The 23,188-nt window shown below is 45.6% G+C and overlaps 2 protein-coding genes across 2 annotated transcripts; both read left to right on the top strand.

The window, feature by feature from the left end:
• The first annotated feature begins 4,873 nt into the window (after positions 1-4,873).
• Positions 4,874-21,014, top strand: LOC149359998 (uncharacterized). The gene is made up of 4 exons (XM_089572113.1): positions 4,874-5,175; positions 6,837-6,984; positions 10,893-11,026; positions 17,131-21,014. Exons 1-4 carry the CDS (start codon positions 5,115-5,117, stop codon positions 17,397-17,399), a joined length of 612 nt encoding a protein of 203 aa, XP_089428239.1. The 5' UTR covers positions 4,874-5,114; the 3' UTR covers positions 17,400-21,014.
• On the top strand, positions 11,295-14,217 carry LOC149359999 (uncharacterized). Its single transcript, XM_089572112.1, has one exon. The coding sequence runs from the start codon at positions 12,048-12,050 to the stop codon at positions 14,025-14,027; it is 1,980 nt and encodes a 659-aa protein (XP_089428238.1). The 5' UTR covers positions 11,295-12,047; the 3' UTR covers positions 14,028-14,217.
• Positions 21,015-23,188: the final 2,174 nt, after the last annotated feature.

The raw sequence follows: 23,188 nt of genomic DNA, 5'->3' as shown, positions 1-23,188 counted from the left end.
TTGTCGGCCAGTTTCTTATCAGTCTAGTAGCAGTCTACTTGCTCAGAGTGAGCAGTATACCTCAAGCGTTACTGTGAAACGGGCCGGGCCCGGGCTGGGCTTCACTCCGGGATTCACGGGCCGGGCCGGGCTCGCTAGAGCGATAATTTAGCGGGCCTGGGCCGGGCCCGGGCTTGAAGCCGCGGGCCCGGGCCGGGCTTGGGCCTCAGATTGCGGCCCGTGCAGTGCTCTAGTTCTGAGTACACTTACAAACAGCACTGAATTCACTGCTTTCCGAACCTCTGCCGTCCTCAACGTTTCTTTTCCGCACACGTGCATACGGGACACACGCATGGGCGTCCGGAGGTGGGGGCAAGGGGGGGCGGCTGCACCCCCCTGGAAAATCACTCACTCGAACCGTGAGTGATGGCCGCACGCCAGGGGCGGTGGTGCGCTCAGCCAAAAGGGTAAAAGCAACCCCGCTTCGACGCTTGGTCACATCTGCGAAATGCCGCGCCCGGGCGCGCGTCGTTCCGCCGTTTTCAAACCACGCCACCGCCAGCTCTGCTGAAGGACGACCTGTTGCAGACATGCAGCGGCACCGGCGAGCATGTGTTTCGAGCCGTCTTGAGATGGGTGTCTGTTTCTTTGATCTCTAGACAGATAGCGACACGGAGGCAGACAGTGCACAGGGCACAGGTCGCTCGCTATAATCATGATACGTTCGTACGCCGGCCACCGATGAATTCTTGAGGGGGGAAGGACAAATCAGCCGTGTCCACCCCCGCTTTGTCGGGCTGCTCAGGGGCAAGCGGGCGACGAGTTGGCGCCGCCGCCGCTCGCTGTCTCCTCCGATCCACGGGAGAGCTCAGTGCGGTAGAAGCGCCGCTTTCAGAACCTTCGGCAAAGGGGATTAGCTGCTTTTGTTCACGGCGACGCAGTCTCCAGAGGCGCCCCCACACCAGCGTTCCTTGTGTCTTCTCCGAAAACCAGCGCCTTCGGTCAACGCAGCCCGATGGCGCCTGCCTGGCTCGCCTGTCACCTCTGGCTGGGCCTCAAATCACAACAGCGCCCATGTACTGTGCGTGTCAGTGCATGGTAAAGAGACCCAGGTGGTCGACATTATCCGAAACTCTGTACTACTCCGTCCCTCATAGCCTGAGTCGTTTTGGGGCTCTGAACCCCATAAAAGCACAAAAACAAATTTTCCGACCGAATTAGTTGCGGGTGTCCCTTCCCCTCGGAAGTCGCGCGGCGTTCCTTACACCCCAAAAGTGCGCATTCGTGGATATTGTGGCAAGTAAGCCCTTGCACGTGTGCGCGCCTCTGTGTTTGTGCTTCGGTGTTTTTAGTGGCGGGTTGTCAACGAAGGTGAGAACAACGAACAACCAAGACAGCGGACGAGAAAACGACGAGCGGCGAGCAGTGTGTGTGCGGTTGCTCGACTGTGCGGATGCGCGAGCAAGATGGAGCGAGGTGTATGAAGCTGCGAGCGTGCATTTATCTTGTAAATAAGTTTTCGTTGTATATATAGTCATCTTTTGTTTTCAACGTACTCGTTCAACCATTTTTCCAATCAATATATATGATGACTGTGCACTGAGAGCGTGTAATGAAGCACAGAAATGAATTTATCACCCGTGTAACTACGCAATTCGCCCAGAAAAATCCGAGGCGCCTACAGTTGCTGTTCAAGGAAGACTGACTGAGTGACTGTAGTTGAGTGACTGTAGTTGCGTGTTTGTGAACATATTGCGCTGTGTGCTGGTCATCAATTCGGGTGAGTCGAGAACCCGTATGCAGTAAGACTGAGCACTTCGAGTATTGATAGTATCTTTTTGCATTTTTATTAATTTTAATTGTTTCTTTGTTGATAAACTCCAATGTATCTCTACAATCCGCGCTTTAATTTGCTGCTTGTAATTTTCTTTCATGTGTGTATTTTACTTATTTTTTATTTATATATAAATAAATAAATTTACTCCGCGAATAGTGCCTTTTCGCTACGAATATACCCCCCCCCCCCCCCCCCTCCGGCGCCAACAACCAATGGCCCCCCCCCCTGCAAAAAATTCTGCGGACGCCCTTGGACACACGTATGCCTCTCGAACAATAAAAAAAGAAGAAGAAAGCTGTCGTTGAGGGGTCAAGCGCCCAGTGGCAACTCCAACTTAACCAGGCGCCTCTTCTGAGTACCCAAAGCTCAAACGACCCATTGGCGCCGCATCGCGTACCGATCAGCCACCGTACACCTGCGTCCTCTCAATAAGCTATGTATATGTGCAGAGCGAATGACTCACACGTAGGGAAACGAGCAGGCTAAAAAAAAAAAAAAACGTCCACTGGCCACAAAATGATGACTGCAGGCATTCAAACACGCGCTGGAAAGATATCTGTGGTATGAAGGCATGACAGAGACGGAATGCGCGCTCTGGCGGCGGCGCAGCTGACAACAATAGTGCAGCCACCGAGCCTCGGTCGTGCGTCCGCGGTTCCACGAATTTGGTAACCCTTCGACCGGGGACAGGTGCACATCTCAAAAGTAGCTACCTCGCGCGGTACACCTGGGCTATAGACTGAATGGCGCATCAGAGAGTTCAGCGAACTTCACATGGGTCAATCATGATGTCCTTTCTTGCTGTCGCTCCCCTCCATACTTCTCCTCAATATCCTCTCCCTTTCCCTTTCATTTCCGCCGGCTGCAGCTCGGGTGCTTTTAGATAGCAATAGACATCTCCGGCCTACGTCATCAGCGCACGTGTTTCTGGTCCGATGGGCAAAACATGCGCCGTACCGAGAAGGCGAAGAAAGGCTGAGAGAAGAAAGGCTGAGAGAAGAAAGGCTGAGAGGCGTTTCGAATCGGGTTACAAAGGTGGTGATGGAGCGCTCAGCACCAGGAAAACCGGTTCAGAACCGAAAGTCGACGATTTTGACCATCGGGGCACACCTTTTTGACGTCACACTGTTTACATCATGGAGAGGTATTAGCAATTGCCGCGGCCGGCAACACTCTTTTGCTTCACTTTTTTATATAAACCACTACCACCACTTTGACGGGGCACTCTCGGAATGTAGGCCGGGCCCTGAGGCCATAAAAACTGAGACCCGGAGCCTGGTCAATTGTTTTAGACCAAGGTTAAGTGCCCTGCACCTTCGGCTCCGCCGATAGGGGATCGAGGTTCTCCCATTTTAAACACTTCCAAAGTTTTGTTCCTTTTTTATGTAGCTGTGTTTATACTGTGAATAAGTGTACATAAGCTTGCCTATCGTCTTTACTGAAAGAACCTTCGTCCCCAAGGTCATCTCTTTGCCTCTGTCAAAGTTCCGTCTCGGACGGGTGTACCCGGAGGACAAGGTTTCTGCTACAACGTGGGAGAGGAACCACCAAGACTATCCCTATCTCTTCTCAGCTGGGAGTCGAGAATGCTGTTTTTTGTAGACATCATTTTATTTCACCGAAATCGCTTTTGATATGACGTGAGCCTTTTCCATAATTACAGAATCAAGTTGAAATGTGGAAACGTATTAGAAATTTTTTTAGAAAAAGATATGTATTCTAATGCCGTGGTCATTTTGTTTTGCAAAATAGTATGTGGTCTTTGCAAACAAAATTAAACTAAATTAGACTGACAGCATACACAGAAATAAAAAATGGCGTACACTAAAAGATATAATATGGTCGATTAGACAGCGTATGCAGCCTGTAATCACGGAAGGTAGCCAGGCCAGTTTGGCATGGACAAGAAGGCGCAGCATGTAATGTGGTCATGCAAAATGACTAATGAAATTAAATCATGAATTGACACATGACTAATAACCAAAGATAACATGATGGGTAGTGAGTAACGGATGAAATGTCCGATCGACTCATCCAAAAGTGGTGTTACCAATTATTCCTCTCTAAAGAAAAAAAAAAACTGCTGCAAATGCGAAAATGCGCTGAAGCCTTCCCATCGCACAAACAGCGAATAATCCATGACGAGAGCGCAGTAATACGGCGTGCTGGAGGAACAATGCAGACGTGAGAAAACTCATACTGGCGCCGGATCTCGAGACTGCCTATAAAATTAAATTACGGAGGCCACTTGAGACTACTTATACGTGCTTTCGATCATTAGCATACAGTCGTAAGGCAACGCATATACTCTGTGTTCACCTATGTTGGCCACGAAGCAATGCGATTTTGCTGGCGCTGCTTGTTGGCGAATAAAGGCGAGCATAGATCATGCCTTTCCTTACGACTGTATGCTAATGGTAGGTGTGTCATTAGAAAGGAAGGAAAATATATAAATTAAAAAGTAAATGCTTTCGCCTTCGATAGCACGTAAGTATAGTCTTGTGTGCACTCCGTCATTTTTTCAACGGTCGGAAAGTCGGCATGCAGTATTCGGTCACTGCCGATTATTCGAAGATTTTCGAATATCCATTTCTCGAATCGATTATGAACCAAACAACAAACATATTCGATTCGTATTCGAAATTTCGCACACTGCTAATTCTTTCATATCGCAAAATTCAACATATGTATACTCCCCCTGCACAAGCGAGAGGTTTAATATGTATACATGCATCGGCACAAGCTGTGCAAAGACGAAAGCTACGGTAACGTCCCTCGCTCAGAACAAAAACCCAGCTTGATAAAGTTGCCTGGTCTAGGCAGCGTAGTGATACGGGACGCACACCTGCCGCTCGCTATCGCCCATATCGTGAACACGTAGCGGAAATGGCGCAAGCTTCTGTAGGAAGCACGCGCGAGTCACTGACATCTTTGGCCGTCGTTCTTGCTTTATTTTACGTCGATTCGTCGAATGCGCGCCGCTACTTCGCGATAGTTGCGCTTCCGGAGGCAAAAGCGCGACAGCAGCGCGGCAGCGAAGCCCGCACCTCCGCGTGACGTCAACGATCACATGACCTTCGATTCGGGTGGCTGTTTTGATGACGTCGGCAGCGTGAGCAATCGGGAACGGATCCGCGATCGCGAGCTTGACAAGCTCGTCGGCGTTGCCTGCTGCTTCTTTGGCCCGTTCGCCCGTTCTCGTGCTTTTTGACGCGCTTGGTTCCTTTTGCCTCACGAGACAAACGCATAATCAACCGCCGGAGTGTGCTTTGCCGCTTACGCGGGCGCGGACAGAACAATGAACGTCTACGTTCTCGTGAGCCTGGCCATTGTCTTTCTGACAACAGTCGTTGAGAACGGTACGTACAGATTTTTCCATTGTTTCAAAAGCATGTTTCCGACGTCGCGGAATCACGGGTGGCTAATTTAGTGGCCAGTTATATGTCGGGGAGTACTTGAACCCACTCGGGCGTTCGAGCGTACTCGCACTGACGGTTAAACGTTTACTGTTGCGTTAAGTAGTCACAGAGCGATCCATCGATCCGCGTCGTTTCCACGTGAACTGTTTGCGACCGAACCCGATAGTCCAATTCATGTCACAGAAAAACTGCCTGTTATCAGATAGATTTTCTAGGAGCATTCCTTGTGACCGGACGTACTAAGCAGAGGCGTTAAGCCTTTCAGTGCTGCGGACGAATGCATTGCTTGAAATGTTTTAAGTAAAAAACACTGGAGAAATAGCATTTGTTCATGACCGGCGACCTAGGACTGACCGTATGTATGCTATAACTGGTCAGAAACAATTCGTGCCCTTTAAGGCTGTCCGTGATTTTGTTTGTTTACATTATCGTGTCTGTGCCCGCCCTCCAAAACTGTGTTGTCGGCGAAGCTTGTGACTCTGTTCATGATACCCAACTCGGACACATATGCTCCTCTTAATTTTTGCACCAATGTCATTCTGCACTGTTCTTAATATGAAACGAAGTCTGCTAATGCATTTTTATCGATGAAACATTCCTGGCAGGGAAAACGATGAATGGGTAGCGAGCGCTCAGTACCGGAATGCGCGCGCAGCCTGTTGTAGTATCAAGTTCCTAGGAGGACGGCAGCGGTAGTGAAATGGTGCTGTGTAGAGAGCAGGGATCCCGAAGTGAATTGTGACACCATAGCAGTTCCACGGAAAACTTTATCTGCGTTTCGCTAGCAAATTAACACTTCAAAGCAGGCTGAGTCTGGCACTTTCCATTCCATGTCAGTATTCGTTAAAAAAACCCAAGGGGGTCGAAATTTCCGGAGCAGCTTTGAGACGTTAGTAGCCTGAGTAGCTTTGGGACGTTAAACACCTCCACTCCCCCCCTCGTACACCATTGCTTTTTGTAGTTATAAAATCACTTCACAAGATCATGAAGTATAAAATCACTGCTTAAAGTACTCGTAATTAGCACATGAATTGTGCCGCTGGCTGATTTTCCCATCTTTGCACGCAAAGCTCGAATCTTCTATCGGTTAGTTCCTACTCTATAAAGACTGGAAGACTTGGAGATCACGTTTGTGGGCCGTCTTTTTCTAACTACAGAAGCTTCGCATTATCTTTGGGAAGAAGTGCTGGAGTATCTAGACTCTTAAAGCAGTGCTGATTTGATGTTATCATTTGCTATCAAATGCAAACAGAACAGCCTTCTAGTTCAAAAAGGCACCATGGTACAAAGTGCTTACCAACCTCACAATCTCTGGCTACTGGTGTTTAACTGTACGAGCCATAGTGCAGCCACCATTTTCAATTCCTTTTCTGTTGTCCTACTGCTTTGTGCAAGTGCACACAGTGGGCAGTTTGTAAATGTTGATGATGATGATACCTCAGAAGATTAGTGACTGAATGAAAGTGTCAGAAATTGAAAATCACCACTTGCTAACTTTATGTGACAGCCATCATCTTTGCCTTCTCGCACACTCCCCAAGCTTGGTCCCACGCACGATGTTTACCTGACGTGCATGTATACATTCCACTCCTGGCTTCCAGCGCTTGCCACAACATGCACGCGAGAGGTGTTCGACATCACGCAATACTTCTCTTGTCCTGGACCCCTGGACAGGCCGACAGAGCGCTACTGCTGTGGCACCAAGAAGTTCCGCTATTGCTGTGACCTGAACAACTACTCAGATGCCATGTGAGTGTCCTTGTAAAAAATCTGCCCTCTGATTTCAGCTAGGGTAGGTTAGGAAGTACTTATCTGAAGCAACCAGCAGCAGTGAGTTTTGTTACTCTAGTGTCAGGTGCTTGCATTTGCAGTGGAAGTACAGGAGGAAGGCAGTATTTAGCTAAGTCTTTTAAAGGGGGTCTTGAAGTGCACTAGTTCAAGTTAGTAAGTCTGGCATGCTTACAAGTCTTGTTTACAGTTTATTATACCTTTAGGCCTTACTTCAAGGCTACTGTGGACAGCAAACATATATCTGATTACCTCATCTCTCACTGACCCTTCTCTCTCATGCATAGCGGCTGCTGTGGTAACATGTGATTATTCATGCTAGATAAAACTGGGCATGCACTTGTGTACAAGATTCTCATAAATGCTGCGCTGCTTAGTTGTACACGGACAAAGAAACCGGACAAACGCTGAGGTTAAGTGCAACGAACTCGAAATAAAGTTAAGAAGTGCTTGGGACTGGGCTAGTTGGAACATCTTCTCATAAATGCTGCGCGGCTTAGTTGTACACGGACAAAGAAACTGGACAAATGCTGAGGTTAAGCGCAACGAACTCGAAATAAAGTTAAGTGCTTGGGACTGGGCTAGTTGGAACATCGTCTCATAAATGCTGCGCTGCTTAGTTGTACACGGACAAAGAAACTGGACAAATGCTGAGGTTAAGCGCAACAAACTCGAAATAAAGTTAAGTGCTTGGGACTGGGCTAGTTGGAACATCTTCTCATAAATGCTGCGCTGCTTAGTTGTACACGGACAAAGAAACTGGACAAACGCTGAGGTTAAGCGCAACGAACTCGAAATAAAGTTAAGAAGTGCTTGGGACTGGGCTAGTTGGAACATCTTCTCATAAATGCTGCGCTGCTTAGTTGTACACGGACAAAGAAACTGGACAAACGCTGAGGTTAAGCGCAACGAACTCGAAATAAAGTTAAGAAGTGCTTGGGACTGGGCTAGTTGGAACATCTTCTCATAAATGCTGCGCTGCTTAGTTGTACACGGACAAAGAAACTGGACAAACGCTGAGGTTAAGCGCAACGAACTCGAAATAAAGTTAAGTGCTTGGGACTGGGCTAGTTGGAACATCTTCTCATAAATGCTGCGCTGCTTAGTTGTACACGGACAAAGAAACTGGACAAATGCTGAGGTTAAGCGCAACAAACTCGAAATAAAGTTAAGTGCTTGGGACTGGGCTAGTTGGAACATCTTCTCATAAATGCTGCGCTGCTTAGTTGTACACGGACAAAGAAACTGGACAAACGCTGAGGTTAAGCGCAACGAACTCGAAATAAAGTTAAGAAGTGCTTGGGACTGGGCTAGTTGGAACATCTTCTCATAAATGCTGCGCTGCTTAGTTGTACACGGACAAAGAAACTGGACAAACGCTGAGGTTAAGCGCAACGAACTCGAAATAAAGTTAAGAAGTGCTTGGGACTGGGCTAGTTGGAACATCTTCTCATAAATGCTGCGCTGCTTAGTTGTACACGGACAAAGAAACTGGACAAACGCTGAGGTTGAGTGCAACGAACTCGAAATAAAGTTAAGAAGTGCTCAGCGTTTGTCCAGTTTCTTTGTCCGTGTACAACTAAGCAGCGCAGAATTTATGAGAAGATGTTCCAACTAGCCCAGTCCCAAGTCTCAGTCGTCTGGCCCATTCTGAACGTAAAGGTGGTTCATTCTGCGACTAAACATTCAGCAGTTGCATGTAATTTCTGCTGGAGCAGATGTGCTTCTGATGTGCTGTGTAGTAAATGTACAGTCAGCAGCAAAAGTTTGCGGGTTGCATGCGCTCGGGAGCAGTTTTAGTTGCTGCGCTGCCTCGCAACACAATCAATTGCCCGGTATCAATACCAGCTGATGCAGCATGCATATTCCTCATATTTGCACACATCTCAGGTGATAAGCCTGCGTGACTTTGCAGATATATATATTTCCTGTGCACCCACACCCTGCAAACTTTTGCCGCATACTGTATCTGTAGAAAGATATATTGCATGTAATGAAGAACTTTAGGCTGCTCATATTTGTCTCGAAGCTTCTGTGTCAGTTGAAGATCTTAGCAAACCACATCCTGGCGGTGTTTTCCAAACGAACCTGTTTTTGTGACACTGTAAACTTCCACTCAGTCCATCTGAGCACTGCCACTTTGAAACACTGCGCTCTGTGGTGTCTGTATCTTTGAAGTTATCTCACTATCTTCGTACAAGTAGATTGCTTTTGTGTTCTAAGCTGTATCATCTTCCTTTGGAACTTGGCCTTTCCTTGTTTCTCCTGCCTCTTCCTTCTCCTCTCGTTATGCTTTCCGGGGCTCAAGCTACAACCACGACTAAAAAAACAAACGCCGAAACAAGTTGCTTAAAGCCGTTCATTCCCCCAAACGGATTATCAGGTGATAATCACCGTGTTGTCTTTGGTGCTGCTCCTCTGCTTGGTCTATGTGTGACACAGTGACTGCAGCCATGCTGGAACTGAGTGTTCCTTTCAGCGAATTTGTTTTTGCTGCCCTGGCTTGTCGCTCTATGTGTATTCTTTCTTCTGAAATTTGGACACTGTTGTTCATGAGTCGCTAGTCTTCATGACCACTGCACATCAAAACTTTTGAAAACTGCGGGAACAGGCAATGGTTTTGAGAATACGAACTTTGACATGGTCTAGAATTTCTCTCCTTCAGGTTCTACCAAGTCGGAGCTCTAGAAGCATGCCTGCATCCAAGCTGCTTTTCAGCACATGCTTCTGGCCATGTCTCGTATTTCAGCGCTGGGCTGGCAGTGTTCGGCGTGCAAAGCAGCTAGAGCAGGCGCCATTGCCAAGCAGTTCGCATCGTTCAGGGAGTCTGTGTTCCTCTTTGTGGAAGGAATGTAGACAGTCTGAAATTGGCCCTAGCATTCCCTCAGGTTCAACTTCATGAAATTGGTTGCATGCCTCTTGAGCTGACTGCTGTCAAGTGGGGGGCCAAGTTCCCAGTAGGCCAACCTTGCCATGCTTACTAACTGTTGCGGCAATGATAAAACTATAGGCGCAGCATTTTATTGCTACAAGGCGAATAAAAATGCTCTCACATCTAGTGCCTTCGATTGAAATTTGTTTTCATTTGGTAAGGAACTCCAACTAAATCAACATTATTCAGTGACTAGATTGCATGCTTGAGGTCTGTTTCTTGTAGGTTCCGTTTAGCATCCGCTAAAAGCTGCAATTATGTGCATTTTCTGCTGCAGTGGTGGTAGTGGCCAGATCGCTCTTGCAGAAAAATCTTGATGAATGTTGAGGTTCGCTTCTCTGGTTTTGCTTGCTACTAGTTTTCGTCTATCTTGTTGCCATTGTTGCTGTGCTTTTGAAAAACGGTGCACATGCATGGGTGAGGGGGTACTGGGCATACAGGGAAGAATTCAAAACCTAGCATCAGCAAGCATATTTTAGAAAAAAAAAAACTACAATGGAGCTTGAATTTTTCAAATGAAAGCAACCGCAGTGCTAGCCTCATTCGAAATACAGCTTAGAGGTACCTTGTCTGAAACAATATGCGTGCCAGGCTTCTGTGTGCAACCTTTTAATCCATTGTCATTGCTACTAGTAAAACTGCATGGAATGGTGTTGCATGCTATAGTACTGGTTCAGGTGCTTTCATGTCGTATGAGTCACTGGCAGGATCCTCTTTTCTTCCATTTTTCTGCACAGTGGCTAGACTTGTGCAATCTAGTGACTGTTATTTCGTGTTAGTGAACTGTTAGCTGCAAAAAGTTTGTCCTTCTCCTGCCTCATTGTAACTTTATACTTGAATAATGGCTCGCTGGCGTATCATTTCAGAGATGCTGTGCTGACAGTGGAAGATGATTTATTCCTTTTTTTTCTTTCACCTTTTCTTCTGGCCCATGCAGCAAGTCCGTGGGAGTGATCATAGGAGTCATCATAGTGATCATCATTGCCCTGGTGGTGGTGGTGATTGTGTCCTGCTTCTGCTGTAGCTGTTGCCTGCTGGCCAGGCGGAGACAGCAAAGGGGCCGAATTATTGGTAAGTGGTGATGGCAGCCGTGAGGCATTGATTTGTAAAACTGATGGTGCCAAACTGACGGCATGTCAGTAAATCGATGTTGGAAAAGTTCTCATTCTGAACATGTCATAGATGCATCTGTTCTCTCTCAATCTGTCTTTCCCTTTATTCTCAGTGTGGATGCGTTGCTGCATATGCACCGAATCTGGTTCTTTGCCATCGTTTTGCATGTTTTTATTTTGTTCTTGCTGGGCATTGCATTTGTTACAGGGTGCGCACAGGTCCTTGAAACCCTTGAAAACCCTTGAATTTCAAAATTGCGTTTTCAAGGCCCTTGAAAGTGCTTAATTTTTTTTTAACCCTTGAAAGTCCTTGAAATTTCCTGTGCGAGATGGAAATCGCGATATACACAAAGAAAAAACGGTGCGAAACCCGTGCATAAAGTGGGAAAATGATTATTTTCTCAGCGCATAGTTTTCTACTGACCGTTACACGAAATTTCTTGAAATTTTAACAAGTTTGGTGGAGCCCGTTAGACAGCTGGCCACATTGAGGTGGCGTGATCGCCCGTTCAAAAGTGAACGGCCGTATCGCCATCGACATCACCGGCCGTTGGTACGGCGTCTCGTGGTTTTGCGTTGCACGTGCGTACGCCGATGTTTACTCTGTGCAGCCGTGCGTTCAGACAGTTCTCTGCGTGTGACTGCAGCAATCCCGCGATCCGCAGAAATGCCCGGAAAGTGCAAATTTCAGAGCGCGTGGCTCAGTAACAGCGCCTACAAGGATTGGGTGGCACCAGATGCTACGAATCCACATCGAGCAAAATGCAAGCCTTGCGGGAAGTGCTTCGACCTGGTTACTATGGGCGAGTCCGCACTGAAAAGCCACATGAAGAGTGCAAAGCACAGCGCCTGTATGAAGAGAGCAGCGGCAGGTTCGGTGCGCGAGTATTTTTCCGCTAGCGCGAGCGCGCGACCCGTAGATACTCCATCGCAGTCGTCTGACGTCAATATCGCGTGCAAGGTAAACGAGCTGGTGACAGATGCGGATTTTATGGACGCTGAAGTTAGTCACATCCCACTGTTCCTACAGATCGTCATCGGAAATAGGCGAGTTGTTTAAACGCATGTTTCCTGATAGCGAGATCGCTAAAGGCTTCTCATGTGGCGAGAAGAAATGTGCTTACATAACCTGCCACGGCCTCAGACCTTTTTTTCTGTCATCGCTGCAACGAGATATAGAGCGGTGCGAGAACTATGTCGTACTTTTTGATGAGTCTGCTAACGAATGCCTTCAAGAGAAGCAAATGGATGTGCACATAAGATTTTGGGACGCGTCCAGAAAGGTGGTAACGAAGTACTACACATCTGTTTTCATGGGGCACGCAACGGCTGAGGATATTAAAGACCAACTTTTGAGTGCACTAGAACCGTTGCCACTGGCGAAGATTCTTCAAATCTCAATGGACGGACCCAACGTGAACCTGAAGTTCTTCAAGATGCTGCAATCTCACCTGCAGGAGAACTTTCAAGTCCACTGTCTTGACTTGGGTACTTGCAGCCTCCGCACTGTGCACAATGCTTACAAGGCAGGCGTCATAGCGAGCAAGTGGGGACTCGACACCCTTTTGTCCAGTCTGAGTGCACTGTTTGAGGATGCCCCTGCAAGGAGGCATGATTTTTCAGCACTCACTGGGAAGGCAGTATTTCCTCTGAAATATGTTGCCCATCGATGGGTTGAGAATGTGGCTGTCATCGAAAGAGCTCTGGAACTCTGGAGTGATGTGAAGAAGTTTGTGGAATCCGCAAGGAAGAAGCAAGTGAGTCTGCCAAAGTGTGTGTCTTTTCAGAACATTGTTGAATTCATTCAGGACACATTAGTAGTGGCAAAGCTGAATTTTGCTCTTAGTGTTGCTGCCACACTGAAGCCATTCCTAATGGAATTCCAAACTGACAAACCGATGTTATTTCTTCTGGCAAGAGACTTGGAGACGATAGTCAGAAAGTTAATGACAAAATTTATCAAGTGTTCTAGATTGTCTTCAGCAACGGGGATCACTGGCATGCTGCAAATTGATATAGAGGACCCAAAGAATCATACACCATTGGAAAAAGTGGATGTTGGTCACACAGTCGAACAAATCCTGAAGAAGAGCAATGCAAGTGCAAAGGATATATTTCAGTTCAAGATGGAGTGTAAGCAGTTCCTAGTCGCAGTGACGAAGAAGGTCCTTGAGAAGAGCCCCTTGAGGTTCCCAGTGGTTAGAGGCCTTTCCTCGCTTGACCCTCGACAAATGTGCTGCAGTCCTAATGAGTGCCTGGCAGGCCTCAAGAAAGAGTTGGAAGCACTCATTGCGGCAGGGAGGCTGACAGATCAGCATCGAGACTCTGTACTTGCAGAGTACACGGAGCTGTTGCAAGAAAAACATCAACTGCGACTTTTCGAGAAAGCCACCAGTCTGGACACCTTTTTTAGTGAACTTCTGCAGTTCAATGCTTCTTATGCAGAGCTGTGGAAAGTTGTAAAATCTTCGCTTGTGCTAAGCCATGGTCAGGCAACTGTTGAGAGAGGCTTTAGCATAAACCGACAGATCTCTGTAGAGAACTTGAAAGGCCTCTCTTACATCTCGCAACGAATTGTGTGCGATGCAGTGGAAAAAGCAGGTGGTATCTTTAACATTGTCATCACAAAAGATTTGAGGAAGGCGGTATCAGCTGCAAGGCATCATTATAGTGCTTACTTGGAAGCCCAGAAAAGGCTGGAACAAGAACGTGTCAAGCAGTCAAAAAAGCGCTGTGCTGAGGACCAGCTTGACAGCCTCAATAAAAAAAGGAAGATACTGGAAGCACCTATTAGCGATCTGACTGCATCAGCAGACGACTATGCTGAAAAGGCGGTAGCAGCCAATGACCTCACTTACATATTCAAATCAAATTCTATGAGAAAAGCAGCAAAGGCTAAGGCTGAGCAATTGTTAAACCTGAACAAAGAGATTGAGGCAAAGCTTCAGGAGGTCTCTTGAACTTTCCTTGGTGTGTCTTGACAGATATGTTATTTTACATTGAGTGCAATAAAGATATTTATTTTTTGAAAATACTTTTGTGTTTCGAAACTACGAAATACAGCTTCGTAGCAAGTCCTTGAAAACCTCCTAGAAGGGCCTTGAAAGTCCTTGAATATCCTTGAATTTTTTTCTGTATAGCTTGTACGAACCCTGTGTTAGCGCCTCTGCTCTTAAAGGTACAGTGAAGAGGAATCTGAACTTGTCTTTCTGCCGCAGGAACTCAATCTACACGTTCCGAGCATTCTTAGAAACCTCGATTTATTGCCCTGTGTGGCCGATTTCCCTAATTAAATCGAATTAACATCGGGCTCCCGCCTTTTTTTTTTAATTCTCCCCATACGGTTGGCGGAGTCGACCAACGCATGGAGTGCCTTTCACCCAGTCCCGCCGCGGCTTGCCGCTCTGCCATCGGCGGAGTAATACGTAGTAGTCCGTAGTAGCAAATAGTCCGCGTGTATTTTTATTTCTGCGGGCTTATTTTGCGGCTGTATTATCTGCGAATGAAGCTGTTTATTCACGGAAAACTAAAAAACAAAATAAAGCGAAAGCAAAGCCTCCACGGAGCTGGCTGAAAGGCACTCCATGCGTTGGTCGACTCCGCCCACCGTACGGGGAGAATTAAAACAATAAAGGCGGGAGCCGGACGTTAATCCAATTTAAATTAGGGAAATCAGCCGCACCGGGCAATAAGTCGCAGTTTCTAAGAATGCTCGGAATGTGTAGATAGAGTTCAGATTCCTCTTCAGTGCACCTTTATTGCATAGAAGTTGCCATGCAACTGGTGCACAGTATTGCAGCAGTGCGACAAAAAGCCAAAGTGCCCACTTTTATTGCACGCTGAGTTGCTGTGGCACACTGACAGGTAGAAAGCAGTATTAACAACTCAAAGCACTTCGACACTGGGGCGATGGCATGGCAGCACACCGAATTCAGTGTTGCTGAAAAGTGCATCAGATAGTAGGGGAAAGCAGCAAGAGCGTCCTTTCGCGTGCAGTAGCAACACCAAACATTCCGTTCCCCTGAATAAAGGCAGCACGGTGCTTCCATTGGTCAACCTATGACATTCCAATCCTCCCCTCCAGTTCTCGAAGTTGGAGGGTTGACCTGTACGATGTAGTAGTCTAGACTAATTTGTGAGTAAATGTGGTGTAGTCTGCATAACTGCCTCTGTATGCACGATTCAGTTGTAATCCGACGTGTACTTTTCACTTCTGTTCTGAGTAAAAAAAACTTGTGTCGTTACATTTGAGCAAATACATTAGTGCAGTGTTGTCACACAACCATGGCAGCAGCCAGTTTGACTTGCAGCAATGGCGACCACATTTTGAATGCAGATGTTTGGAACCAGGTGTCTCAGCACTTCAGTACTCTTTAAAAAATGGGTACTGTACGGGAAAAAGTCATGGATGCATAAGCACTAACCAAAGCTGATAGCTGTTATTATTCTAGAGCTGTGCTGCTTAGAATTACTAAATGGACACAGTTAATGGAGATGAACCGGAACGGCTAAGCGCGTTCTACCGGCTGAAGAAATTGCAGGCGCCTCTTAACTCTGTTATTTCTCAGTGGTCCAAGGCCACACTTGTAGACATGAGTCACTCGTGTGCTGTAAAGTGCGTTTCAGTTAAATGGGATCATCACTGGTGATCATGGCCTGCTATGTGCCACATTGCTTTTCAGGCGCTGTGGAGACATTTGCCCCCCCCCACCCCCCCCCCCCCCCCCCTTACTCCCTGCCTTCATTGTGTGAACTTGAGGGGGGACACTGGTCTTAGACCTATTTTCCTTATTTTAAGTCCAATCCTAATGTAACTGTACCACCTTGCTCAGTTGTTTATACTGATTTCAACAATGAAATTATCTTTCTCATAAATTAGTTGGTTCCCAAGATAATTAATTTTAATTAGTCATTCATTAGTACCTCAGTGCAAAAAGAACTGCTCAAAAAAATCGTTTTTAATCCATGGCTATGTAGTATGGTGAGTAAAGAGTGCAATAATCAAAACCATTTTTCTATTTTACCCTCATTAGTAATTTTACAGCACTTGGAATATCAATATTCAAGGCGTGAATGTTACGCATCAATAAACTTTGCGAAATTATAAATTTTTGAAGTGCGATTGAACAAATCTGCTTTGATTATTGCACACACTGTGCCTTCAGCTTCCCTTAGCAAACAATATGACATCTCTGGCCCAGATGTTGAGATATCGACATACTAAGACAGCCAGATGTCCAAAATTTTCATGTCATTAAATTGTCTGCTTCTGCATAAGTTCAGCTCATATGATGATCTGAATTTAATAGTATGGTCAAAATGCTGATTTCTTGAAGGAAAGAATTGGTACAGTTGGAAAATAATAGCTGGAGATTCCACAAATGTCACTTTTTGAAAACTGATTTTTTGGTCATTTTTTGGTCTCAAAGACCAGTGTCCCCCCTTGAGTATCAACAGCACCATTGTTTTAGTAATGGCTGCCAGTTGGCAGCCTGCGATTAGCATCGAGTGTATTGGGTGTATCCTACCGGTACTCACCTATGGGGCAGAAACGTGGAGGCTAACAAAGAGGTTTCAGCTTAAGTTAAGGACAACGCAGCGAGCTATGGAAAGGAAAATGATAGGTGTAACGTTAAGAGATCAGAAGAGGGCGGAGTGGGTGAGGGAACAAACGCGGGTTAATGACATCTTAGTTGAAATCAAGAGGAAGAAATGGGCTTGGGCAGGGCATGTAATGCGAAGGCAAGATAACCGCTGGTCCTTAAGGGTAACGGAGTGGATTCCAAGAGAAAGCAAACGTAGCAGGGGACGGCAGAAAGTTAGGTGGGCGGATGAGATTAAGAAGTTTGCGGGGATACAGTGGCGGCAACTGACAAAGGACAGGGTTAATTGAAGAGACATGGGAGAGGCCTTTGCCCTGCAGTGGGTGTAGCCAGGCTGATGATGATGATGATGATGCATTGCGTGTTTCTGTCCACAATATTACACGCAGGCTGTTGGTTATGCCTTAGCCTACCTGTTATCTAGTACTTATTGGTGACAATTTTTTCTCCGGAAAACCAGGCGGTGGGCAGACAGCCATGGCAGCTCCGGCGGCACAACCCATGATGCAGCCTTCAGTGACTCCGTATCCTCAACAGCCGTACCCACAGCAGCCGGCCAGCTACCCCGTGCAGCCAGCACCCATGGGACCGGCCATGCCTGCTCCCGGCTACGGCTACTACGCCTCGCCCTACGGAAACCCACCACCTTACACAGACAACGTGATGCCCGTACAGCAGCCACCACCAATGCAGCAACCTCCGTACAACCCTAGCTACCCGGCCAAGTGAAGGGCCAACCTGACTGTGCGTGCGTGTGCTGCTGGAACCACGGACTGGTGTCAAGGGTGGTTCCCGGGCAGGTGGGCTGTGCATTAGCGACAACGTTTGGTCTGTGTGTCACTTGGGTTTGACGTGCTGTCTTGGGAAAGCCTGAGGTGCGGTGTGTTGTTTCACTTACTTTTAACTTTTATGTCAGGTACATAGCTGGTGAACAGAGTCAATTGTTTTAGCTGTAACCATGTTCCACAAACAAAAATCGAAGAAGCACATGTGCAGTTTGAGAGACATTGTCACCAAGTTCGTTCATTCATAACGTCTTGCAGATGTGCGCTGAATGGCTGTTAAGTGTACATAGAATCGTGGAATTAATACCCGGAGAAGATCTCTCCCTGGAATTCGAGAGGCATTCAGAACACGACTACTTTCTGCAAGTGTAAACGTTTGCAAAGAACGGCGGCAGAGGTACCCTTCTCAAGCGTTTAATTATGGCATTACGTACCGGGTTTTGATGCTGATGACCTGTGATTGCGAAAAACGTTTTAGGAGTTCTAAAACGCACGGCTAGCTGCACTGATGTAGCAATGCTGCAGAAGGCTGTACTCGAAATCGCAGTCTTCATATTTATTTGTCTAGCCACTGGAAATTGCAGTGTGTGGTGCTTGTCAGAAATTCCTACTTGAGAATTCAGTGCATGGACCTCATCCATTTTATTTTGTCAGTTGTAAAGTGTGGCTCAACACTTTTTTTGCCAGTGGCATTAAGTGCTTACATTTTACGGATATAAGCAGTGTGTGGTATGACTGTGTGCAGAGCATCCCCCGATATGCGCGAGGTATGTTGTGGACACTTAAGGCAATCCTTTGGCAGCCTCACTATGGCAGCTACACTGTGTTGGAGGACTTTAACTCAAGGTTGCCTTTTCAGACCAGCTGAAGGATGTAGTTCTGTCAAGTTGGACAGTCTATACAGTATATCTACAAGCCGTGTTCTCACCATCTCGCAGAGTGGGTTAATCAGCAATCAGGATGTGGTAACTTTTGTGTTCAAGCATTCAGGCACACGTTCATCATTCCAGAAAAAAAAGTCGTCCACACAACTTCCACAATTCTTTGTGAGGACTGTTACTTTTTTTTGTGGGTCAGCAGGCACAGAAAAACTTAACATGGGAGTGAAGACGAGGTTAGAATTGAAAGTCTTAGTGATGATGCCACAAACAAGTGACTGTTGATGGCAAGTATCATATTATCTGGTAATGTGGGATCAGTCTCATGCTGCGTGATGAAAATTGGCAAGTTCTGCAGGTCTGAAAAATGTATCTTGTCTACAACAAAGTCTTCAGGCTTAGGTTTGTTATACTTCTTTGGTTAGTTTGGTGCTGTTATGGCATGGCACAGTACAACTTGAATTTAAGTGCAGTTAGAGACATTCTGTTCTGCATTATTGTGAAACAAGGCCATACATGAAAAGCAAATATTAATGCAGATCACTCAGTGCCAACATGAGTAGCGTATCTGTCTGCTGTTGTCACTTCTAGCTTGGAAGTGGTACAGAATTTTGTTTGTTCCAGCTGCAAAGCTTGACTAGTTTTAGTCTCCTTGTGTTCACAAGTACCCATTTCTTCCCAAGCTTACGTACCTTACTCCTCTTGCTCTGAAAGCATCCAGTGTCATGCAAGTCAGACTATAGTTTCAAGAGGGCATAGAACTGTGCTGCTTTCTACTTCGTTTCTGTGCCAGAAAACTGAAAAATACTCTTTTGGAATTGTCTAGGTTTGTTGCTCACAATACTACTGTTTGGTTCCATTACATTACGTGTGCCGAGCCATGAATGCATGTTCCGAGACCTGTGCATGATGTGATACGTGCAGTACTCGAACAGGTGGTTCGTGCCTGCTTGCCGATGCCTTGTCTGAGAGTTCCTGTCTGAGCCTGCGTAGTCTATATTTAGTTTGAAGCCTTTGGCCGAAGCCTGTTTTAGTTTTGTCAGATGTTCTGCAGTCAAGGTGCACACGTGTTCTTTAGAAAGGCTTGTTGCCACACTTTGCTGTCGCTGACTAACTGTGCCTTTGACATGGTGTGTTTGGCAGTTTGCATAGCGAAGATAATGACGGTAGTAAAGGCACGGTTGCATGTATATTGATCCTGTTGATTATGCATGCTTGCAGCCTAATGCACTGTATTGAGCAGAAAAATTTCTGCCATATGCTATTGAATGTCTAACACACCCTGCTGTTGTGCTTTTACCTCGGCAATGCCAGTTTTATTTTTGTTGCTGTCTCTTTGTCTTGTTACATGTGTCTGGTGCATGCATAGGTAGGCACTCTTCACTTTTCTCTGCCTTTGTTTTCATGCAACGACCTTGTATGCCAAAATTGTGAAAGAACAGTGTGCGCAGCCTTTGCCTACACACATATGGTCATCCAGATGTGACTCATCCACGTTGTGTTGTGTAGTCCCGACATGTTTGCAGCCAAATTTTAATTCTCACTTTTTTTTTGAGCACAAACTATTTTATGTTGTGTCGGACACAGCAGATGACATACCTGTAGATACTGGCGTGTCCGAACAAGTTGCAGGCATAAAGTGATGGGAGAGGCTACTTGCTTCGTCGACATTGGTTTCTAGTTGCTCTGGTTTGTTTGTTGTGGCTGAGAGACAGAATATGGCTGAGTGGTGTTGGTCTCTGAGTGGCTTTTGGATTGAGTCTTTACGCTACCACTTTTTGTGGCAGTACAATGCAAGCATGGGATTTGTTTTTCTGTGCCCCATTCTGCAACAGGGACATACAGAATGGTTTTGACTTGACAGTGAACTTATTTTTCGTTGTTTTGTCTGCAGTTGCTATATTTGCTCTTGCGTCAAGTGGAGCTCCCGTTTTGTATATAAGGTGTGTGTGTGTGTGTGGTATTGTGTGAGGCCGAGTTACCAAAGGAGCATGGACATTACTCTGTACAACGATGCTGTACTATCTTCGTTTTACACTTTGCTTTGATTAGGGGATAGTCTGCAGCGTAAAAAGCAGTGTGCCATCCCCCCTTTACTTTTCTTGCTGTGATTCACTACCGTTCTTAGATGCTTTGCTTGCAGAAATTAAATTGATCATTTTGTGCTTGGCCACACTTATCTACAAGTTGTTGAGCTGACTGGTCAGCTCGACAGAAAAACCTATTTTGTACTCGCCATATGTGTATATTTAACTTAGATCTTACAATTTAGTTTTTGCTGTCATATCACACCAAGGTCTTCAAAGGCTTTGCTAGTCAAGTTCTTACTGCTTCTCTGTTTTCGGAAGTTTTCTTGGCTGCAAATTGGTACTGATTTGATGAGTTATTAGGATTGGTTTGTAAACTTGATTAGTCAGCTGGTAACTGTTGGTGGATGTGAAAGTGGGGGGATGTCAAAAGTACTGCTACAAGAACAAAGAACAACACATACTATGTGCCATTGTGCCAGTTAAATATACACTCTGTAGATGGGGCATAGAATTTTTATCAGCCTTACTCACATTACCTTTGTCAGTTAAGAGTGACTGCATTGTACCTTCCACTTTCTAAACGTTTGTGTTCAAAATGCCAATTTATGTCACACTGTTGGTCTTTGCTCCAATAAAATTCATATACAACAATATTGGCATTCTCTCTTATTGCACTAGCCCAAGCACTTGTAAAATGGAGTTCTAGAAGCGATTTTGTTCCATTAGTTACAATCTAAGCAGGAAATTGCCAGTCGCAGTGTAGTGCTTATAGTGTGCACTTAATAATACTTGTTTAGCTTATCATTACTTCACACCACATACATATGCTTAAAGTATATATCCAAGGTAAAACTATTTTCCAAGTGCTTGCATTGCACACTGAACCAACATAGTACGTAGTCCTGTTCCACTTCAGTGAATGACGCACCTAGATAAATATTAGGCAGGTATACAACCACAATTGTTATGCAGTAAAAGTAAACTTCTGATTGCATTTTGCATTTAATTGGTCACTTGGATATCCATCTTACCTGCACTTTTCAAAACCAAAGTCATTCAGTGAAGTACCTAGTGCCATGCCACAGCGTTTCCTATATTCCATATATATTATATACCAGGTGTCCCAGCTAAATGTAACCAAGCTTTTAAAAAACACGGGGTGTCCTAGCCGTCTGAAACCAAATGAGGGTTGTTTAGAGTCGCCTGGCCTAGTCTGCAGTATTTATTTCGTTCTTCAAGGTTGACTAATTAGTTAAGCTTAATTAACTAACTTTTTAATTATTCACTTGAGGAACAAAGTGTCAATGGAAAAGTTGTAGATCGCCTTGAGAAACGGCTTACTGAGACATTTGCAGCTAAGTAATATTTACGTAAAGTAGTTTTTTTACCGGCTTTTAACCATAACCCACACAATAAGAAAGCTTCCACATGACAACTGTGCCACTTCAATGTCCCAAGACGCGCCTTAAAGAATAAAATCGATTTTTTCTGAAGTCCTCTCCTCGATGAGACTGGGTGGACATTGGGGCAGAGAAGTGAGCGAGCAGCTGGTCACGTGACAACTTTCTTTTAAGGCCAATAAATGAAGCTACGTAAATCGTAACTTGACGGAAACAGCACTACTAGCGGTTTTTCGAGGTGATCTATAACTTTTGCATTCACACTTTCTTTCTGAAGTTAATAATTAAAAAGTTAGCTAATTAAAGTTAACTAATTAACTGAAGAGCGAAAAAAATACTCAAGACTAGGCCACGCGACTATGAACAACCCTGAGTTGGTTTCACTGGACTAGGACACCGCCTTTTTTAAAAGTTTGGTTACATTTAGCTGGGACACCCGGTATATATTTTAATACGTTTCCTATATATTTTAATGATTTGGTCTAGAAATCCTTGTTTTTCAAAAGGGCTACCAAAGTATTGCATATAAGTAGTCTACCACTGTCCGATTCCTGGAAACTCCAAAACTGATGCAGTGGCTAGGCAAACTCATAAAAGCAGCATCACTTCTGGTCTCCCCTTCCTGCGAACTGAAATGTGCTAGTCTCTAAAATCTATGCAGGAAAGAGAAAAAAGAAAAATGGAGTAGCCTTATGACTGAAAGAATATGGAATGAGCAAAAGTATAGACGTTGTGCCCTGTTCAACATTGATTGCTCAATTCAATTCACCGTTCCATAATCTCTAAACAGAAGCCTGGAATCACTCATTCATCGTTTCTGGCTTGGATCTGCCTACACGAAGTACTTTCGGCACAGAATTGGCAGTACGGACAGCCCATAATGTATACACAGCAACAAAGAGAAGAGCACTTATCGCCAGCTAATGCAGTGCCCACAACAACTGGGGAGTGATTTAACAGCCCCTGTCAAAAGTTTTTTTCTTCTTTAAAAGCTATTAAAGGTGCACTGAAGAGGAATCTGAACTCGTCTTTTTGCCGCGGGAACTCAATCTACACGTTCCGAGCTTCCTTAGAAACTTCGATTTATTGCCCTGTGTGGCCGATTTCCCTAATTAAATTGAATTAACGTCTGACTCCCACCTTTTTTTTTAATTCTCCCCCGTACGGTGGGCGGAGTCGACCAACGCGCGGAGTGCCTTTCACCCAGTCCCGTGGCGGCTTGGCGCTCTGCCATCGGCGGAGTAATATGTAGTAATCCGTACAAGCAAATAGTCCGCGCGTATTTTTATTTCTGCGGGCTTATTTTGCGGCTATATTATCTACGAATTAAACTATTTATTTACAGAAACCTAAAAAACAACATAAAGCGAAAGCAAAGCCTCCACGGAGCTGGCTGAAAGGCACTCCACGCGTTAGTCGACTCCG

This window comes from Amblyomma mixtum, chromosome 2 (genome assembly GCF_055824585.1).
Source record: "Amblyomma mixtum isolate Tamu chromosome 2, ASM5582458v1, whole genome shotgun sequence".
NCBI classification, from domain to species: domain Eukaryota; kingdom Metazoa; phylum Arthropoda; class Arachnida; order Ixodida; family Ixodidae; genus Amblyomma; species Amblyomma mixtum.
The sequence above is the reverse complement of the archived record's forward strand: the minus strand, read 5'-3'. Positions and strand labels throughout refer to the sequence as shown.